The following is a 24,052-nucleotide window of genomic DNA, read 5'->3' as shown; positions in this document are numbered from 1 at the left end:
CAGATTGAAAATAATCTATGTATCCTAGAAGCTTAGAACATATTTATGAAAATGGCTGACACAAACGTTCTGATGATTTTAAGAGTTATTTCCCTTAACCTAGGTCTACCACCTTAAATGAATGTTAATATGGTCAAAGGGAGGCAACTCCAAGAAAGAAAGTTTGATTTATTCACTTGTGTACACTCAAATTTAACCTGAAATTTCAAAAAATATTGAATACAATAAGTCAATGTATATGATATATTTTCTAGGTAGTGATGCTGAAATTGATTATACATACATGTAAAAGGCTGAAATAACGAAATCGATGAAAGGTGAAGCTGAACTTAACTCTACAGGATTTGCCTCCCTTAGACCATATTAACATTAATGACAAAATCAACAAAAATGGCACAATATTAAGTATTCAATAAAAACCTGAGTTTACTTCAGTATATAATCTGTTAACGCTATACCTTATCTAAAGAAGACATTACAATTTACAAAGGGGAATAACTCTGTAATGCTATATCTTATCTAAAAATGACATTACAAAGGGAAGTAACTCTGTAAGTATTAAAAACAACTGTAATATTGTAACTAATTTATAACTGAAAATCAATGTTTGTATTCAGCCATATAATATATAGTGTTTCTTAGTTACTAAAACAGAATAAGCCAGAAAAGTTTAAACTAAGTTAAATTGATATAGCACAGAGTTACTCCCCTTGGTCTTCAAAAAGAGGTAACTAAACATATTATAAATGCCCTTATGTTACAAAGATTGTTCCAGAAAAAATAATTGTTGCCATAGTAAAATGTCCTTTACAAGTCAAATTATAAACAAATGATTTACCCAAGGTGGGAAATGAACTAAATGTTTAACTCACCAAGATAAACCAAACTTTGAAAATCCATAAAGACTTGGATTATGAAGAACAAGAATTCCCCAGGAAAGAAACTTAATCATTCTAAGTATTTCTGTACACAACATTTCTTTTTTTCATATGAGTAATATACTCAAAATAGGTACAGCAAAACATTAGGAATGGCTAAGGCCAAAATAGTTTACAGTAGAATGTGTAAGGCCAAATAAAGAAATAATTTGTGTAGAACAGCTAAGGCCAAAATAAAAAAAAAGCATGTGTGTTTACAGTCAAATTGTTTTATCTGTTTTACCTATAAACCCTGATTGAACCCCCAAAACAAAGGAAACAACCCCTAGTGAACCCCCTTAACAAATAAAATAAAACAATCATGTGACAGTATACCCATTTCTAATTACATTTAGCAGGTTAGGTGTAAAGACTTGACAGACAGACATTTTCTCTGGAACTAACCATGTAATTCTCTTAAACCTGGAAGATTCTAAAAATAACTTACACTCTCCTATACAGGATATAGTATAACAAAGAATTCAAATATTTTCTTTTTTAAAATCAAACAATAAAAATATCAAGATTCAAATTTAAGATTTTAAAACAAACAAAAAACATAACAAGTAAAATTTAATCATTCAAAAACAACAAGAGTTCCTTCCCTTTCTCTAAAATTTCAAATAATTCCAACTCTATAAGAAAGTGTAAGTTATTTTATACATTGAATGTTAAAAGTACATGTGACCTCTAGAACTATCACCTATCAATAGTCATTAAAACTTCCAGCCAAGCCGGACAAGAAGTTATAAACTGTCTGTGGTAGTTTGGCCCCCAGCCTTTGGCAAAACTAATCCTGACGGAGGCCGGGTCAAAAGGGCCGTCCAGGTATCGTTTGTCTGTTAACTGTTTTAACAGCCGCACACTATCATAGTCAAATATTTTGATTGAATATCCTGGTAATAGTTTTAAAACAGGCAACGTTCTTGAATGAATATTTTCTAGAGTAGGCGAGTTGACAAAGACAGGGAATTGTGAGCGATTATAAAGCCAAACTCCATCGTCCTCACGACTCAACACAACGCCTATACCTATCTTATCACGAGTTCGTTTTACTGACTCAGTTTCGGCCTCTTTCTGAAGTAATTCCAGGGACAGTCCGTCCCCTTGAGGTAGAGATTGAAATATATTAACATTAGGGTCGTACACCATATACAAACGTCCAACGCGCTGTCGTAATTCCCAGTATGCCACGGTGCACCAATGTGGTCCTCGTACACAACCATTGTTAGACGACATCGAATCATCTGAAAAGATAAAGAAGTTGTTACATGGTGTTATATGTCACTAAGTCAGTATATTGTGTTTTAAACACTTACACCTTATAAAATTGAGAATAGAAATGGGGAATGTGTCAAAGCAACAACAACCTGACCATAGAGTAGACAACAGCCGAAAGTATTGTCGCACTTAAAGAAACCTTCATTTAATTATTTTTAAATAGGTAATAAAATTGAGAATAGAAATGGGGAATGAGTCAAAGCAACAACAACCTGACCATAGAGTAGACAACAGCCGAAGGCCACCAATGGGTCTACAATGTAGCGAGAAACTCCCACACCTGGAGGCGTCCCTCAGCTGGCCAGACTGACCAGTATTAATAATAATAGGTCATCATCTACTCATTTTGTTTTAATCTCAACTTGTATTACTCCAAATTTTTAATATTTCAGATCTCTTTATTTTCTGGTGCAATTTTATATATTTTAACAATTGCATCAAAAAAACTTCGTGAAATTTAGAAATTAACCTGATCAGAGGTGCTCTAGACCAGAAGTGCTTCACATTGATATCAGTCCATGCTATCTCAAGCAGATAGAAAAGTAATCATAATCATAAAATAAACTAAAAAAATATGACATGACATCTTATAACATTGTATACCACTGTAAAGGTCTACATACATAAGGTGCAACACAGAGGTGGATTTAGGGCGGGGGGGGGGGGGGGGGGGGGGGGACCCCCCTTTTTGGGAAAAAATGTGGTTGCTTATATAGGGAATCACTGAAGCGTGACTGGAGCGGGCCCCCTCTTAGGTCAGTCAATGGGCCCCCACTTATGAAAATTTCTTGATCCGCCACTGCAACAGAGATACATGTGAGGCTCCAGAGATGTGAGGCTCAAACAAGTACAAATTATGAAACATTTTTCACATTGAATTTTGAATATATAACTGTATAAGAGATACTGTAAATTCAGAAATTAATGCAAGGTTTTTATTATTGCGAAAAATGTGACAGATATGTAAACGCAATAATTCAAACTCGCATTTTGAAATATTTTATATGAATTAAACAGGAGTTTTCTGAAAATCGTAAAGATTAAAATCGCATTTAAGTCTAAAATCACAAAATCGCAATAATAAATGCACGCAATAATTTCTGAATTTACAGTATATTATTTCCTATGAACATGATGAAGACAACTTATAAGCCTGTTTTACCAAATAAGTGGGCAATAGAATTATAAACTGAAGACTAATAAAAGTTTAATTAAGGGGGAACTACTTTATATAAATAAAAAAAAAAGAATATTTTATTGCAGAATTAGTTTAAAATTTTAACCTCACTGAGATATCAGGGGCTGATCCAGACATTTTAAAAAGGGGGGTTCAAACTATATGTCCCCATTTAAAAGCATTGACTGTTCAAAGCAGGGGGTTACAGGGGGGTTCAACCCCTCCTTTTGTATCCAGAACAACTATTATATTTAGAAATAATTGATAAATAATAGTAAAGACTAAAAGTATGGAATGTAACCCACACATAGTAATTTCTTTACATAAAGTCATTTCTGTACACAAAGTAATTTCTTTAATGTTTTAACCATATCAGACTGATTAGTATAATTAATCCTAAACAATTTTTAGAGTCCAGCTAATTTACAAGACGTCTCCACACAACCTGCAAGTTAACCCTATAAATTGTGTAGTGGGCGCCATACATTCCTTTACAAACAACACTATACTTCATAGCATAAAACTGGCTCCAATGGAACAGTCCATTTACTAATCCAAAAGGGGTGGTCAGGTTACTGACACAGATAATACTATAAAAATTTCAAAAGGCAAAATGGGTATAAAAAATTGTGGTTGATTTAAAATGATGGCCATTTTTTCTACAATAATGTAAAGAATGTTTAGATTGTCAATATCACGAAATAAGACGTAATGCTGATCTCAACAGATCTATCATCTGTATTTATTGTATATAGGTATCTGTATGTATGTTACTATCATTTCTATCATTAAAATCATGTCAGTATCATGTTCTTATATTCATTAAAACAATCTCACTAGTTATAAAGTAATCATTGATTGATTGGTCATTGTTTAAGGGACAACATCAAAAAATCAACATAGGATAAAAAAAACTAAATTCAAATAGTTTCGGGGTGGGGGGTCAAAATTGTTAATTGACATCGATTTTATATATATCTTTATTTTTTCCCAAATTAAGTTAATGAAAAATTAAGTCAGTGAAAAAACTAGAAATGGGTCAGCGAAAATACTATAGGAATTAAGTTTTGTTTTATCCTACATTGAACTTTTGATGTCAGTCAGTTACTATACACAGATTCTTAATCTTAAAATCTGAAGTTTTTTTAATTTAAACTACAAACTACACACTTATAAAAACATGGGAATAAAAATTAAAAAAAAGTCCAACATGTTATTTTGATTTTGATTTTTTTTAAATTATTAAACAGGAAGGGCTTAAGAGTTTTAAAACTTATAACAAAGTTTAGGTTTGAGCAAACTTTTAGCAGCTTAATTGTCTTCTTGTGTGACCCTGTTGTTTGTGGGACCGAGGTAACTGACTTATTCTGGCAATGCCTTGAGGTGACCTAATCAAGGTGTGTTGTCTAGCTAACACTGGCTCCACAGATATATACTATACTGATTTTTTGCTTGTAAGTCGTGATACACATAGATGTTTGTACAAATGTTATTGAGAGTCAGCCAGAATGGTAGGAGTGTGTTGTCTACCTGAGGTCTACCTGTGGTCTACCTGTCTGTACATTACAAGATGTCAAAACATCGAATGTAAATTATGGTGGTCAATACAATTTCTGGAATACAAGGTTGGTGGAGTGGGGTTCAGGGTGCACATCAGTAATCTTGAAGGCTATACAATTTCTGGTAGTGAAGGTTGGTGGAGTGGGGTAGAGGGTGCACTTCAGTAATCTTGAAGGCTAAACAATTTCTGGTAGTGAAGGTTGGTGGAGTGGGGTAGAGGGTGCACTTTAGTAATCTTGAAGGCTAAACAATTTCTGGAAGTAAAGGTTGGTGGAGTTGAGTACAGGGTGAACATCAGTAATCTTGAAGGCTATACAATTTCTGGAAGTAAAGGTTGGTGGAGTGGGGTACAGGGTGCACATGAGTAATCTTGAAGGCTATACAATTTCTGGTAGTAAAGGTTTGTGGAGTGGTGTACAGGATGAACATCAGTAATCTTGAAGGCTATACAATTTCTGGAAGTAAAGGTTGGTGGAGTGGGGTACAGGGTGCTCATCAGTAATCTTGAAGGCTAAACAATTTCTGGTAGTAAATGTAGGTGAGTGGTGTACAGGGTGAACATCAGTAATCTTGAAGGCTATACAATTTCTGGAAGTAAAGGTTGGTGGAGTGGGGTACAGGGTGCTCATCAGTAATCTTGAAGGCTATACAATTTCTGGTAGTAAAGGTAGGTGGAGTGGTGTACAGGGTGAACATCAGTAATCTTGAAGGCTATACAATTTCTGGTAGTAAAGGTAGGTGGAGTGGTGTACAGGGTGAACATCAGTAATCTTGAAGGCTATACAATTTCTGAAGGTAAAGGTTGGTGGAGTGGGGTACAGGGTGCTCATCAGTAATCTTGAAGGCTATACAATTTTTGGAAGTAAAGGTTGACAGAGTGGGGTACAGGGTGAACATCAATAATCTTGAAAACTATACAATTTCTGGAAGTAAAGGTTGATGTAGTGGGGAACAGGGTGAAAATCAGTAATCTTGAAGGCTATACAATTTCTGGGAGTAAAGGTTGCTGGAGTGGGGTACAGTGTGAACATCAGTTATCTTGAAGGCCATACAATTTCTGGACTAAAGGTTGGTGGAGTGGTGTACAGGGTTCACATCATTAATCTTGAAGGCTTTACAATTTCTGAACTGAAGGTTGGTGGAGTGGTGTACAGGGTGCACATCAGTAATCTTGAAGGCTATACAATTTCTGGAAGTAAAGGTTGGAGGAGTGGTGTACAGGATGCACATCAGTAATCTTGAAGGCTTTACAATTTCTGGACTAAAGGTTGGAGGAGTGGGGTACAGGGAGCACATCAGTAATATTGAAGGCTATACAATATCTGGAAGTAAAGTTTGAAGGAGTTGTGTACAGGAAGAACATCAGTAATGTTGAAGGCTATACAATTTCTGGACTAAAGGGCAGAGAGGCTGAATTAAGAGGAGCACCCTTGTGGAGATACATACATTTGTGTATGATAAATGCATACTAACACATCTTCCTATATATCTAGTATACTTTTTCCTAGCATCAGTCCAAACATTGGGTTACTAGGGACCCCTTTCAAAATCCTGAATCCACACCTGAGATATTACAATAACCTGTGGCTTAAGGTGGTACCTAACACTACAGGGAGATAACTCTGTAAAATCATCTAAACGTTTTAATTACGTTGCGTTGTTAAAGGAATATTAAGCTTCTCAATGATCAAAATTAGTGTTTGTCAAACTGCTATATAACCAGTGTAATTTTTCTGACAAAACGGTTGGTTCAAAATTTTTGAAATTTTTATATATTAGTTAAAGGGTCAAAGTAAATACTTTGATAAAATTTTATGAAAATTAAACGAGCCAAATTTATTTTAGTTAAAGTGTTGGGTACCACCTTAATTCACATCATTGGTCTTTGATGCAGTGATATCAATATGTAACTTTTGTAATCGTTCCACATCTTCTTATTTTTAAATCTAACAATGTCAAAGATTTCTATGCAGAAAGTTAAAACAATCATAAAATTGTTTGCACGATTTAAATTTACGATATTTTGACTGCAAACAAAGACATCTTGTCAATACAGATACTGATTTATAGGAGTTGACGATTGCACGGTAATCTATAAGAGTTTTAATTATATTTGATTTCTCTGTGTAGAGAAGACCATTACATTGAAATTTATGGATCTTTGTGAAATAAGAAGAATATTGTGAATTGTAAAGAAAGTCAGAGTCAATATCACAACTAACAAAACTACCCAATAAAAACTTGCATTATGATATTTGATACTTGCATTTTAATTAATGTAAACAAAAATTGACATTTAGGGATTCAGGTATTTGAAAACTGCATAAAATAAACAAAAACCTGCACTAAAGTTTGGTTCAAAACAACAAACTGATAAAACGAGGAACAGTTTAAACATTTGACTGGTACCCCTGACAAATCATGGAATGATTCCAAGACTCTTCCTTAAAACAAATCTATAACATTTGACTGGTACCCCTGACAAACCATGGAAAATTCCAAGACTCTTCCTTAAAACAAATCTATAACATTTGACTGGTACCCCTGACAAACCATGGAATCTGGTACCCCTGGTACACCATGGAATGATTCCAAAACTCTTCCTTAAAACAAATCTATAACATTTGACTGGTACCCCTGACAAATCATGGAATGATTCCAAGACTCTTCCTTAAAACAAATCTATAACATTTGACTGGTACCCCTGACAAACCATGGGATCTGGTACCCCTGGTAAACCATGGAATGATTCCAAGACTCTTCCTTAAAACAAATCTACTAATCCTGGAAGATCGAAGATTTAAAATGAGAAAAAATAACACTTGATGTATGTTAGAGAATCGTTGATATAACAAGACGTGTTATTTATAACTTAAAGTAGCTTGAAGAATGGGATCTTTTGTTAGGTTATTAGATTTAAAATACATTCAAATGAATAAATTAATATTTTCTTTCCAATCCCAAGTCAAGTAGCTTTTAATCCTATTAAATAGTCAAGTTCTGTTGTGAAAACAAATTTATTCAATCAGGGGACATAACTCCATTTAATATTTTACACTAGTGTCCTTATACTTACAATTGAGTAAATTAAATTAAAAGCCTTGTATGTTTTCTTCTAATGGGTATAAATGTGGTATATATAATAGAAATGTATATTTTAAGTTTAATAAATGAATAATTTTTTTGTTCCTATATCTATTTCGGTAAACATGGTAAAGGGTGATAATTGAAGTATATAAGTTTTAAATGAGTACCAATTAATAATGGATGGCTGGTTATAGTATATAGTATAGGTAAATAACTTCACTGCCTTGTGGATGACCTAGTAAATGTTAAAGGCTATGGAATTAAATCCAGATAGAAAATCAGGGTAGATGGAGCTCGTGAGCTAAGTAACAGCAAACGTCTATGGGATGGAACATCCTGACAGAAAAACCAGGCCCTTCACATAAGAGGTTTAGCTTAGGGCTAACAACCCTATCTTGTAAAAGAAAGTTTATGTTACAAAAACAGTAACGAAGAATTTCGTTTATACTGCACTACACGCCAATGGTGTACAAGGGCAGTAAGTAAGCAAATTGTTATAATATTAAGGTTCTTACCTATAACTCAAAATACATCAAATATTTGTCACTGGACATTAAGCAATAGAACAAAGTAGTAATGATATCAGCTCTAATATAAAAGTCGGTCTATTTAACTTCTGGGTAGTATCTTAAATTGGGGTACAAAAAAATCATTTAAATGAAGAACATGTAACTCACACCATAAAAAAATTCCCTAACTTTGCCAAATATTGTTATAAGTACATTTCTTTACAATAAAATCATGTTTTTCAGATGAGTTTGCCAAACTGACTCGGCGAGACCAACAAGTGTATTAAAAGTCCTAAAACACCCCCAGTAGAAGTTTTTTGATCCAAAAATGTTGTCAATGAATATATCCCATAATAGTTCCCTTGCCAAATATAAGAATATTTTAGAAGTACAAACATTGTATATAAGATGTACTTTAATATTGTTAACCTAATTAGCATAAAAAGAATTAACTTGGACAGAAGTTTAATCGTCATCCTAATTAACATAAAAAGAATTAACAGAGTTATAATGGACAATTCATCCCATTATAGTTCGCTTGCCAAATATAAGAATATTTTAAAAGTACAAACATTGTATATTAAATGTACTTTAATATTGTTAACCTAATAAGCATAAAAAGAATTAACTTGGACAGAGTTATAATCGTCATCCTAATTAACATAAAAAGAATTAAGAGAGTTATAATGGAGACACATAGATCTTTGGATTACACACCAGAGATTACCAGTCAAGTAGAGATATCCTATAATGATAGATGTTATCTATATATAGAGAGGATATACTAGTTACATAGTTTACGTGCCAAATATCATCATCCTCAAACAGAATACACAGAACATCGACTTGGTGGCTCCGAGTCTAAAAATAGACCTTTTAACTTGAATTTAGGCTCCATGTGGAAGTGATTTTTCTTTTTATCTTTAAGTGGTGGTTTATCTTTTGTTTTAAGTACAGTTGGTGACAGAGTAGTGACAATTAATGGAGGATCTCTGAGACAAGATACCTACTCATCTAACCTGTTATATTGACTGATTGTTGGTTGCTTAATGTCCAGTGGCAAATATTTCATGCATGTTCAGGACGGCTAACCATCTTGGTATATATATATAGGACCTTAAAATGAACATCATTTGCTCATATGTTTTTACATTAATTAGGTTGTTGGTTAGTTTTAATGTTTGAATTGTTTTACATTTGTGATTTCAGGACCTGTAAAAGCTTACTCTGCTCACTGTTGAAGGCCATACAGTGACCTTAAGTTGTTAGTTTCTGTGTCATTTAGTCTATTGTAGAGAGCTGTCTCATTTGCAATCATACCACATCACCTTAAAACCAACATCCAAGTTTAGAAAAGTACACACAGAAACTAATCTGTATATTTATGTATAACATGTATAATTGTATCTTCAAATTGTGTAGCCTCAGGTAACACCTAGCACTATAACCTTTCTCAAAACCCTAACCCTAAACTTAATCCCAGTCAAAAAGAGTAGACTAGAGTAAAGAAAGACCAAAATATCTAAATATATCATACAGAATGTAACATATTCAAATCCATTTATAATTTCTGTGGGACATCTATATAATCTAAATAAACAAAGGAAAAGTTGATTCCCCCATGTAGGCCTCTTTCAATAAGCAAAGTAAACGTTAATTCCCTAATGGAGAGCCTCTGAAGGTTTAAATGAAAGAAAATTGAGTGATAATATAATTTAAAGTAAGACCCTGAGACCTTTGACCTTTCAAATCCATTAAAATGTATTTTTCACCAAGGCACTGGTCTATCTACTGTGGTATTTACCTAAGTTATAGTCCCAGAGAAGGCAGTTTATCTAAGTACGGGAGATAGATGTATGAAAGTGAAGTGTTTTCTGTTGGAGAAAACTTCAAGGTCAATAAAAGTCAAATCTAACAGGTGAAGATAACTATTTATAATTTACAATAGGCTATTATGACTAACCTGTTAGATTTTCTAAATTTCAAAAAGGTTGTATTTTTTTCGTTTCTCAATGTGTCCCCCTCTTGATATTTGAGTAAATTTGGCAAAATAAAATAAGGTTCATAATCAATCAGTAAGAATTGTGTGTGATGAAATATTTTGCTTGTTTGTTAGTTTGTTCTTTTTTTTGTCCCTTTTTATGTCATGACCATAGTTATATATAGCAAAACAAATTAAGATTCTATTCAAACTGTTATTAATTTCAATGGGTTATGTAATTAAAAAAATTTGTAAGGGTTCCGCGGAACCCAGTGTCTCGCCTACTTTTGCTGTAAATCACAGGCTCAACAAAAATTAGGAAAAAAATCAATAAAAATATTCCTCTTGATACTATCTTTTGATTGTAAGAAGCTTCTGTCAAAGTTTGGTAAAAATCTAGGATAGTTATAATGAATCTAATAAATGTTTTAAAAACTTTAACTGCAGACTGTATGAAGTATTAACTGGAAGAAAATCTAAGTCCATTTAAAAGTAAAATACAGAAAAAATGGAGTTATCTTTTTACAAAATTACTTCTAGATACTATCTTATGATCATAAATAAGCTTCTGTCCAAGTTTGGTACAAACCAAGGATAGTTTAAGAAAGTTATTAAAATTCTAAAAACTTTAACCACAGAGTGAATGTAATGTTTCCCCACAGAAAATCTAAGTCCATTTAAAAGTAAATAAAGAAAAAATGGATTTTTTTTTTTACAAAATTTACTTCTGGATGCTATCTTATGATCATAAACAAGCTTCTGTCCAAGTTTTGTACAAACCAAGGATAGTTTAAGAAAGTTATTAAAATTCTAAAAACTTTAACCACAGAGTGAATGTAATGTTTCCCCGCAGAAAAAAACTAAGTCCATTTATAAGTAAAATACGGAAAAAATGGAATTTTATTTTTACAAAATTTACTTTGGATACTATCTTATGATCATAAACAAGCTTCTGTCTAAGTTTGGTACAAACCAAGGATAGTTTAAGAAAGTTATAAAAATTCTAAAAACTTTAACCACAGAGTGAATGAAATGTTTCCCCGCAGAAAAAACTAAGTCCATTTATAAGTAAAATACGGAAAAAATGGAATTTTATTTTTACAAAATTTACTTCTGGATACTATCTAATGATCATAAACAAGCTTCTGTCCAAGTTTGGTAGAAATCCAGTATAGTTTAGGAAAGTTATTAAAATTTCAAAAACTTTAACCACAGAGTGAATATTTGTGGATGCCGCCGCCGACGACACCGACGACGACGGAAAGTAGGATCGCTTAGTCTCGCTTTTTCGACTATAAATGCGAAGGCTCGACAAAAATGGGAGTGTGATTTTTTTTAGTGAAAATTAAAAATACAAAATACAATAATATCCTCTAAAATCAAACTCTTTATTTATTCTGTCTTTAGAAATTAGGACAAACGGGAGAAAGATTTATTGTATAGTTATTTTTTTTAAATATGGAACAAAGAAGGGAAAAGAGCTGTTCTACAATTAAATCTTTCCCTTATACCATGTATATTCCTCTATTATGATAGTTATAAATATATTGTACATTAATAGAATGAAATCTTTCCCTTATTCGTCCATTATGATAGAAATAAGTATATTGTACATTAATAGAATGAAATCTTTCCCTCATTCGTCCATAATGATTGTAATAAGTATATTGTACGCTAATACATTCCTCAATAATTAATATTGTTTTCTCACAGAATCGTAACCGAGACACATTTTTTTAAAACTTAATTTTTTGTCGTAAGACGCCAGCTTACAACATACAACACAATGAATAGCATACAGGTAAAATAAAAAGCCGTAAAAGTAATTGTTTACATATATGTATGTATACTTTACAAATAAGATAATTAAAATCTGAGGAACGTAGCCATCGTGTCTTCAGATATATATGTAGGAACTAAGGGGTCCGTGTTTTAGAATGTAGCCATCATGTCTTCAGATATATATGTAGGAACGAAGGGATCGGTGTTTTAGGACATTTACAAGGTATATGGTCATCGTCTGCGCCTATATACAGGATTTTTGGATGGGGTACTCAAGAGGGATTACCATAGGGTATTTAAGCAGGATAATAAGTTCTGATCACTTTTAAGACCCTTCTTTTTAAGTCTTAGATTTAAACATTTTTAATTGGAATTTAATGTGTGTTGAGAGGACTTTACAATAACTTATCTGGAAAACTTAATTAAGATCTAAAAAGTCAATTATTTCATAAGTTTTTCTAGCAGACATTTTTTTAGCGTTTCTAATGAAAAAAAAAAAAAAAATAGCAATGAGAGATTCTTTAAGTTTTGACAACTGGCTAATTCATTAATTCACTAAAAGTTTTTTTACAATATCAAAATTGTTCATTTTTCTTTAACTTCTGATTTTCTGTATTCCAAATGAATGAAGAAGATATCAACATAAAGGAGGCAGGCACCCAACAACAAGTTCGTCCCTTAAAATAACCTTTTCAAAATATCAATTATTGTCACTTAATTTACACTGATGAGTTGTGCCCCCTTACATTACCTCCTTAAAATACCAATTATTGTCACTTTACACAGATGAGTTGTGCCCCCTTACATTTCCCCTTAAAATATCAATTATTGTCACTTTACACAGATGAGTTGTGCCCCCTTACATTACCAATTCAAAATATCAATTATTGTCACTTTACACAGATGAGTTGTGTCCCCTTACATTACCAATTCAAAATATCAGTTGTCACTTTACACAGATGAGTTATGCCCCCTTACATTACCTCCTCAAAATATCAATTATTGTCACTTTACACAGATGGGTTCTGCCCCCTTACATTACCCCCTCAAAATATCAATTATTGTCACTTTACACAGATGAATTGAGCCCCCTTACATTACCCCCTCAAAATATCAATTATTGTCAATTTACACAGATGAATTGAGCCCCCTTACATTACCCCCTTAAAATATCAATTATTGTCACTTAAAGTCATACATCAGAGGAACATGACAAATTATCCAGGCGACAAAATACCTTTATATCACGTCGCGCACCACTGAACACAACCAAAATACAACATGTTCTCTTAATCTAATACAAATCTTTAAACTTGTAAAAAGAAAAACTGTCACAAAAAGAAGGAGTGTATTTTTGTTGAGCTATTATCGGTGAAAAGTTTCCGATTTTGTGTCGTAAACCTTGAACAATTTACATTGAATACCATACACCCATTATCATAAGTCTTGCTCTACAAAAATCATAGCAAATCAAATTAGAAAGAAGGCTTGCAGATTTAAAATATGTAAATTTATAAAAAGTTTTGTATATATTTTCCATTCATAGAAAGATGTTTATGACCTGAGGGGTTAACAATGGGTATTATACTATTTTACTATGAACATTGAAGTAACTTTACAAATCATATCACTACCAATACATGTACGGTGATGTACCACTGCTATCTATGTATCACAATAGTCTGCACCCTTAGCCACTAATCTGAGGCAGAAGACTTATATATATTGATATTTAAATATTTATTTTGACTAGTAAAATTTTTCAAAATTTAACATGTTTAATAAAGACATATAACATGTATAAAGCGACAAATTTTTATATTTACTTTCATCCAAGAAGTTGAAAAGTTTTTGGTGCAGACTGTCACAATATGAGGGTATAACATCCAGTGTGTGTGTGTGGGGGGGGGGGGGGGGGGGGGGGGGGGGGGGGGCAAATTCATTGATCATGTTGATCATCCAAAATATAAGTGGGTTCCATCTATATGTTCCCAATTTAAATACATTGATCATCCAAAGTATCGTGGGATTCCAACCCCTGGAAACCTCCCCCTGGAACCACCACTATAGTAGGTATCCATCTCAATTAATAAGAAAATCCCAGGCTTGAATATCATTCACTTATCTGTTTATGGGGATTTTCATGAAATTGCAATATTTAATTGCCTATTTAAGTATGTTCTTCAAAACTGTTCTAGCTATAATACTTAGGTGAGGTTTTGGAATTTATGTCAAATTTTTGGACTCCTTGGGGTTTTTACAAACAATACAATGTAAATTATTTTGCCCCATAACACCCATCTATTTTTTTCATATAAGACTAAATAGCTCATGAAAGGTCATTTACCAAAATTTTAGAATATTTTGAATTTTCTTTCTTTTGTTTTGAAACCCAATAATATCAACACAAATATAAGGTAAAAGTCTGAGTCACACTTTTCCCGCCATATTTTAATTCTCAAATATCTGGAAAAGGAGGTCCATGACCTATCAATATTTTTAGCTTATTTTTATCCTCAATTGATACTCTACCAGCTTATAGTATCAATTTTTATTTCTTAATTTCTTATTTTTTACCTAACCTCACCTAAGTACATCCTTATAAGAATACATTGTAAAATCAAAATACTGATGAAGTTGTTGTTTTTCTTTAGACACTCAGTATAATCAAAGTTAAAGACAGAGAAATAATTCATCATTCATAAATTAATCACTATACACAGAATAATTACAATAATGAGATAACTGTACCCCTGTCTCCTGTATAGACTATAAGTCACCAGTCTACTACAAATTCCTAAGTCATGATCTGTTTCAAAACATTTAATAATATGCCAATCAGAGAGAAAACTTGAGGGGCTGGTGCCAGCTAGGGTACCTAGAAATAATATGCCAATCAGAGAGAAAACTTGAGGGGCTGGTGCCAGCTAGGGTACCTAGAAATAATATGCCAATCAGAGAGAAAACTTGAGGGGCTGGTGCAAGCTAAAGTACCTGATAATAATTCTACACTGGATTAAGAGAGATGTCGCTAATACAATAAACAAAAGGTAGCAAATTTACGTGGAAGTCAGAGAGAATACTCCCAAATTTCTCGCAGAATCTAGGGATGGATGTCAGCGTTTCCTGGTGTCACACCAAGAAAAAACTTAGTGTTTGGAGTTTTAGAAGCTTTTTGTGAAATGTTAACTGTAGTACCAGTTTAATCTAGATTCTACTTCTCAGCTACAGTGGAATGTGCTAGGTTACCAGTGTAATTCTGATTGATAGAAAGGGTTCCAGACCAGTTCACAGCAAACACCAGAGGAAGAGTTTCTCTGTTCTGTCTCTAGTACAGTCATAAACAGATAAAATGGAGATACTTATGTGGAACTACAGTGGAATGAACAAGGTTACCAGTTTAGTTATGATAAATAGAAATGGGTACTAGGCTCATCTTAAGATACCAGGCCATGAGTCTGGTATCTGTTTAATACAGATGAGTAGAAATTGGTACCAGGCTAGTACTCATCTCACGATACAAAGCCATGAGTATGGTACCAGGCTTGTTCTAATCTCAAGATACCAGGTGATGAGTAGGTACCTGTTTAATACAGATGAGTAGAAATAGGGACCAGGTTTTTTCTCATCTCAAGATACTAGGGTTTAGATCAATATCATAACAGCTGCTACAGAGCACTATATGTAGGCTAGCAGCTAGTCTAAACTTATCGTTCAATAGTAAAAATCTTTGTAGCACTATGTAGCCCCGTCGATATTGAAAGCAACCCAGGCCATGAGCTTGGTGCCTGTTTAATTAGATGAGTAGGAATAGGTACCAGGCTACTTCTCAGTTCAATTTGACTGAATATTCCTATCTTTCTATAACTTACCTGAATAATTTAACTGATGAGGAGTGGGAGTATTTCCTGTTTCCGTGGAAACCACTTCATCTGTTCCCATTTCTGATTGGCCAAAATCTTAAATAAAATTGTTGAAATTTGAATAAGATTTACAATTTCTTCTATAGTAAATTAAGTAAAATTAATATGGAAGATTTATTTTAGTAATGATACCAATGGATACAGTAAGTCAATAAATCATATTACTCAAATTTTCAAACTGTTTAGTGGCTGCCCCTGCTGTTTAATTAATAAAGAATGATAGTAAATAAATCAAATTTGAAGAATTGTCTCCCTTTATCATTTTTTAATTGTCTCCCTGCAATGACATGTATGGTCTATTTCTTATAAGTAAGTGCATTCTATCCAAATTTATTCAAAATCCCAAATTTTACCTCAGATATCAAGTCAATAACTAGCTTTTCACATTTAAGCAGAACAATTCTGTTATAAATCAAGGGAGATAATATCATAAAACTAAATGCAAAAAGTTCATCTATCTAATATTCTCTCATTAACTTCAAATGCTATTTTTAAATGTGGTGTAAAAAGTTAAAACACAAAAATACTGAACTCCGAGGAAAATTCAAAAAGGAAAATCAAAAATCAAAAGGCAAAATCAAAAGTCCAAACACATCAAACGAATGGATAACAACTGTCATATTCCTGACTTGGTACAGGCAATTTCTAATGTAGAAAATGGTGGATTGAACCTGGTTTTAAAGCAGATCCATGACTATTTCTACTGACCTGTAATATGTACCCGTTCTAAAGCTGACCTTCCTAGAAATGGTGAGTCTGATTCATCTGAAAAATAAATTAAACATGTTTAATGGTATAAATATAACAAAAACTGGATATAAGTCAACTTGAATTATAAATATATACCAAAAATACAAAAAAGTCTTTCAGAAATGTACAAATTTCTATAACATGTATAAAAATAAGTAGATGAGGTATGGTGCAATTTGAAATCTAAATTTTCATTCATGTCCCAAAATTTTTGTGTGTCACTCAATTGAAATTCACAGTGAAAACTGCCATACCAGTGGCAGATCCACTATAAATTCATAGTGAAAACTGTAATACCAGTGGCAGATCCACTATAAAGTCACAGTAAAAACTACAATACCAGTGACAGATCCACTATAAATTAACAGTGAAAACTGCAATACCAGTGGCAGATCCACTTTTCAAAGTGAAAACTGCAATACCAGTTGCAAATCCAGGAAGGGGGTTCCTGGGGTTGGGGTTTTTCGGACAATTAATGCATTTGGATTGAGACATGTGGTTTGTAACCCCTTGACCCTTGGTTGGACACCCCTTTTTTGGGGAAAATGATGAATCTGCCACAGAACAGCTACCTACTTTTTAGAATATCCACAACCCCTATTTGCCAGGACATTTAAGTGTTAAGTCCAAGAATTTGCTTTCAGTGGGGCCACGACCTTCACACTTTTCAAAAAAAATATATACATTTGTACATGTACATGTAGCTGCAATCCTTATTTGCTGAACCACATTAACATGATTTAGGTATGAATACAGTTTTTGTGGTAGAAGTTGGGTAGATTTCCTACCAATATTACATCAGGAAACATACATGTATATGACATAGCTACAACAATAATTTTACAGAATCTGATAGCCCCTCCAATTCATTCAGTATTTTACACGTCAATCGTGTTAATTATATATACCACTTACCATGATAAAGAAGTACATAGAATGCATGCAGAAATGATCTATCGACAATTATTGTACAATATAATTTGTTTTTAACATTAAACCACTAAGAAAATATTTTGTCATTTAATTGTAACTAAATATAAATATTATTTTAACTTGTAGTGTAAATATAACATTCAACCACAATACATTTGTCACCTCCACATAGAAGAATTCCATATAAACATTTCTAGCCAATGCAGTGATATTGTTTGCCTTAAATTAGTGGAGAATACAGGCTTTTTCCCCTGGAGAAGAATCCCAATTTGAAGAAAAAAATGGCTTAAATTATTCCCAAAAAGACAACTTTTTTCCCAATCAGTGAAGTCTCAGTAGTAATTGTGCATGAATACAAACTGAAAACACTCATTTAAAGATTGTTCATGCCTAAAATGATTATAGGTGCAGATTTGAGGGTCTTTTTATGTATCATCACTGATAAAATGGGGTCTTATTTTATAGCAGGGTTTGACTTTTGAATATTGAATTGAAGTTTCAGTCAAATTCATGGTATATTTAAATTTCCCAATTTGATGAAAATGACGCATATTTTGCCAATAAAAAAGGGTAGAGGTAGTTTTGAAAAAAGCCAACAATATCACTGCCAATGTAGTCATGTTAGTCTATGAATACAGTAGTGAGGTACCAGTACATGATAAAGACACAGAAACTAAACTACAATTGCCTTATTAGTGGGTCTCATTGGGGTCTAAGCGTGATGCAGGATTGCTAATTTTTCGTATTAAAACGTAAACGTGACAGTCAAATAATTATGTCGTGAAAACTTGAAATGAGGTCTTGCGGGACCCTGGCAGTAAAAAAAAAATGAGAATTGCTTATGCACATAGTGTAAGCAGGATACAGGAATCTAACAAAACAGTAAGCAGGATCCCGGATCAGAACCCCAAATGAGACCCCCTTATTATTCAAATATGTATGTAATGTATTTTCATGATTTTACTAAGCAAGTTGTTCTATAAACACACATAGACAAATCAAAAATGTGCTCCTTTAGCATTGCTCCCTTAGCATTGCTAAGTGGTCTTAATAAGAGAGAAATCATTTGTCAGTCATCGCAGTCAGTTTTAAATGGAGAACATCCACTCAGGAGTGGATCCAGCTATTTCTGAAGGGGTGTTCCAACCCAGATTTAAGGGGGTTCCAACCATACATCACCATTAAAACATGTCAAATGCATTGATCTTCCAACCCAAGGAACCCTCCCCCTGGATCAGCCACTGACCATACTGACCACTACAATCTGAAGAATATTGTTTTTATTTTCGTGAAGACTTCATGTAGGTTATGTTCCTGTAGATTGATATAGATATTCAGAAGACGTGTAACGAAGACATCATTATATTATTGACAGGTACTAAATGTAAATAGGCACTTAAGGGTACTACAAAGGTGCTAAAGGGTACAATGTAGGTGTTAGAAGGTACTGCAAAGGTGTTAAAAGGTACATCATAGGTGTTAAAAGGTACAACTTATACTTAAAACTTATGTTTTGTTTTGTAATTTATAGTCCTGATTTCTTAGGTCACCTCTAGTAAGGTAAACAACAGCAAGGTGATATTTTGCATGATATATTTGTACAATGATGTAAAAAAAAGTTACTAAAGTACAATGGACAATAGAAAAACTTTGTTTTTACCTGCCATGTGTCATTATTGGCATTGTGTTATAAAAAATGTTAAATAAATATAAGTTATGTTCCCACTAACATGAATTATATGGTTCAGACTTGGTTCACGTAAACATGGTAAAAGGACAACATGGACAAGGGGCAGAGATAAACAGGTATACCATGGACATGTATACAGAGAATTCAACCAGTCTTTTTAAGGTCTTGACCCCCCCTTTTTTGGAGGACTAATGGAATAACAAAAGATCATACATAAAGAACAATCTGATTGATTGTTTGTTTTAAATCTGTTAAAAGTAGCCAGCACTATTGGCTTATTCATAGTAGTCAGTTATATTGTTAGAGAAAACAGTGTCCAGATACCAAGACTCTAATGGCAGAACAACCGATATTCCTTGTCAATTTAAAAGATTTCAGTTAAACACACCTGACACCTTCTCTACCACTGTGATGACAGCTTTTACAGGCTAGGGAAACAGTAAATGATCTAGTAAGACCACTCGGCAAACAAAGCACCAAACACGATTCTGTAGTGACTGGTCATTATAAAGCATATATTATAAAAAAGAAGATGTGGTATGATTGCCAATGAGACAACTCTCCCACCAAATAACAATTTAAAAAGAAGTAAACCATTATAGGTCAATGTACGGCCTTCAACACAGAGCCTTGGCTCACACCGAACAATAAGCTATAAAGGGCCCCAAAATTTCTAGTATAAAACCATTCAAACAGGAAAACCAACTGTCTAATCTATATAAAACAACGAGAAACGAGAAACACATATATATATATTACATAAACAAACGACAACTACTGTATGTATTATAAAGCATATATAACTGCATTACAAATACTATATACTGAGTACATACTGTATAGTGTATAGCCTTGACCAGTATTTGGACTAATAAACATGATAAAAGGGCGAACGTAAAGAACAAAATGTACTGCCATAACATAAAATTGAGAATGGAAATGGGGAATGTGTCAAAGAGACAACAACCCGACCAAAATAAAAAAACACAACATGACTATACATGACTACTCGATATAGAGTGGGTATTTGGAATAACCTTAAATGGACATACAAACCAGAATGGCAGTACCAACCACTGCTAAAATACCAAATTCTGATAGACATATTCCCCTGACCCAACATCTGATACATACATGTATAAATATAATGGAGTCAACAAAGGAAGGTATTTTTGGCACAAAATTTATATGATAGTAAAGTATAATTAAATTGAAGATTTGTACACTTTTCCTGTGATGGTTTGCAAATAGTTAAAAATATCATAAACAAGAATGTGTCCATAGTACACAGATGTCCCCATCACACTTTTGTTTTCTTTATTAAGTGGCTCGTGAAATCTGGGTCAGAACTCTAATTTGGCATTAATATTTGCAAACATCATATCATAATGAACATGTATAATAATTTTTAAGTTAATTTTATTAAAAACGACCTTGACCAAACTTCCGTCATGTCAGTGATATTGTTGGCGTTTTCCAAAACTAACTCTACCCTTTTTTATTTATGTTATTGTGATATATGCCTCATTTTTACTAAATTGGTAAATTTATAATAAACCATAAATTTGACTGGAACTTCAATTTGCAGATCCCTTTTCAAGAGGTAAGCCCTCATTTGAAATAAGACCCCTCATTGTCAGTGATGATACATAAATAGACACTCAAATCTGTACACAGAGAAAGGTTTAAATAAGTGTTTTTCAGTTTGTATTCATGCACAATTACTACTGAGACTGCACTGTTTGGGAAAAAAGTTGTTTTTTTTTGGAATAATTTTAAGCCATTTTTTGTCAAATTGGGATTCTTCTCCTGGGAAAAAGCCTTTATTCTCCACTAATTTAAGACAAACAATATCACTGTAACTATATATATACAGTATCAAAATTTTCCTCATGTTCATAAAATCAGTGTTTTATTGAAGTTATTGATACTAATGTATATGTACAATTTTGTACTTAATCATGTTATACCATATATTTTCATTTTATTTTAAATGTAACTGTTTAACATAATGAACATTAGAAATATAAAAAAACTATTTTTGTTTGGAAAAACTGGAAATATTGTATAGTTTCAGAGTAAAAACTATAAACAAATTTCAGAGAGTCAGAGGACAAAAAGTCACAAATATGATAAAAGATTATTTTTCTTGGAATAAGAAAAAGCTTATTTCAAAAATAAAAATTCATATCATAATCATTTATATCATGTATAGAGCTACTTTAATTTGTAAACAAATAATTATTTAAAGAAAACAAAAGGTCAAAGTGGTTTGGGTACTAATAACCAGTTTCATAGTGCCAAGAAATAAATCATTTGCAGAAACAAAATCTAATAAAACTTCAGTTATATGATCTAACTAACTTACTATTTCCTAAACTGTTTATACAAGTTACAAGAATATATGTGTGATAAAAAGTAAATATCTCTGACAAGATCTTTCTCTTGAATTTTTGTACTCAACATACTAAACTTTTATCCTATCAATAATAATTTTGCGACTTCTTGTCCTGTAACATTCTTAACGTTTACCCTATAAACGTACTACCTACACTGTCCAAATATATTATACTATAGATAAACTGACATAAATCTACTTATGAAGTGTCTACAGTACTATCAGTATAAAGTACCTGTACCACTGACGGCTCCAAAGATACTACTCACTTGAAAGGGTCATAACTTTACAACATGAACACCACCCCCCTTTTTACAATAAACATTTCCCTCTGTTACACTGATGTACCTGTATGGCTCCAAAGATACTACTCACTTGAAAGGGTCATAACTTTAAAGACACGAACACCCCCCTTATTCTACAAATAACATTAACCTTTACTACTCACTTGGAAGAATCATAACTTTTACTACATGAACCGAACGCCCCCCTTTTTTCTACAATAAACCTTCCTCCTTTGTCTGTTTGTAGCCCATAATAACTTTTAGGACATGAACATCACCCCCCCTTTTTTTCTACAATAAACATTGTCCTCCTTTTCTACAATAAACATTCCCCCCTTTGTAGGCCCCCTGATTTGATTTATGGAATGTCTGTAGAATTACCTGACTTTCGGCTCCAATGATAAGGGTTACAACACACGTAAACATCATCGTCACCCGTCTCACAGAACGGCATTCTCCGAAGTTCGGAACTCTCTGATATGTCCGACCACCGCCAGATCTGAAGGCACAGTATGTGAGGTTCTACACACCTCCTCCCGAGCCGTAAATCTCCTTTGGGTAACAACACACACCCTGAGTGTTCCTCGCCTTTACTCTCAACACTTTGTATCAACATTTCTAATTGTTTTTCTTTTAATCTTTTCAGTATAGATTGAGTGACTGATTTTTTCTCTAATTCTTCTGTATTATTTTCATCCGAACTCTCGGTTTCATGTTGTACGAGACGACTTTTCCACAAGCGCTTCACGTGGGAAGACCTTTTAGAACGGAACATAAATCGTAAACAAGCCACATTTGTTTCTTCGTTATTTACTACTTTAAAAACAATATTATACCGAATACCTTGGCGAGAACGTTGTAGATGAATGGAGAGAGACAGTAGATGTTCTAACGGTTTAATTTACACTGATTCTAATGAAAATCACATTATCGTGTCACAATCGTAAAGGTTTGTAAACACTGCTCGACCTAATTATCTCAGCAGGTGCCCGTTAGATCAAACTATTAATTAGCATTAATCCGATAATTACAACAACTGTGATTGATGAAGCTCCCGTCAATTAAATATACAAACACCTTTGATAATTATGGGGGCTCTGTTACACAAAGTTTTACACACCTTCAGTAAAATCCAAAACAGGTAAATAAATAAGAGAATTCCTTCACTGAAAAATCTCCAAATTCAATTTAGTGTATTGATTGAACTGTCGCATATCATGTTCTAATCCATTTTGCTTTAAAATGACCATAATTCATAACAAATATTAGAATTTCGTGTTCAAAACATTGCAATCATAGCTGCTTTGACCTGGGATAGTCTATTGTTGATCGAGGGGTGCAAGGTCAAAAATCATTTACCTGTACGGCCATTCATTGAAATGCATCTGTTTACACTTCGATTTCTGTGTGTATAAGTATAGATTTTACCCAAAAGTTAGGAACTTTAAAACTTCTGGCTTTTTATGTGATTAATTTCGTATTTTTATTTTGAAAGATTCATTTTCTGCCATAATTAATAAAATTGTGTAAACTACCTACAAATCTTTAACACAGTTAGTTATTTAGATAACGGTCCGGTTGATTGGTCAATTACAAGCACGTGATTCGTCTAGACTTTTTGGCGCGGGTGTATGTCGCCAGTACTCGTTGCTTAAAATGTTTTATCAGATAGTCGGTATAATATTTGAAAAGCACTCTATTTGACAAGATTTCTTCGGGGAAACAATTTAAAATAATTTTAAAAGACAACTTGATGACAGAAATGATATATTTCATAAAG

General features: G+C 33.0%; 1 protein-coding gene across 1 annotated transcript; it reads right to left on the bottom strand.

Annotated features, from left to right (window-relative positions):
• Nucleotides 1-1,096: 1,096 nt before the first annotated feature.
• On the bottom strand, nt 1,097-23,648 carry LOC134718443 (mothers against decapentaplegic homolog 6-like). The gene is made up of 4 exons (XM_063580957.1): nt 22,654-23,648; nt 16,926-16,982; nt 16,167-16,253; nt 1,097-2,164 (listed from the first exon to the last, which is right to left on the bottom strand). Exons 1-4 carry the CDS (start codon nt 23,045-23,047, stop codon nt 1,617-1,619), a joined length of 1,086 nt encoding a protein of 361 aa, XP_063437027.1. The 5' UTR covers nt 23,048-23,648; the 3' UTR covers nt 1,097-1,616.
• Nucleotides 23,649-24,052: the final 404 nt, after the last annotated feature.

The sequence above is a fragment of the Mytilus trossulus genome, chromosome 5, assembly GCF_036588685.1.
Source record: "Mytilus trossulus isolate FHL-02 chromosome 5, PNRI_Mtr1.1.1.hap1, whole genome shotgun sequence".
In the NCBI taxonomy this organism is placed as follows: Eukaryota; Metazoa; Mollusca; class Bivalvia; order Mytilida; family Mytilidae; genus Mytilus; species Mytilus trossulus.
Note: the sequence above shows the minus strand (reverse complement) of the source record. Positions and strands in the feature narration are given on the sequence as shown.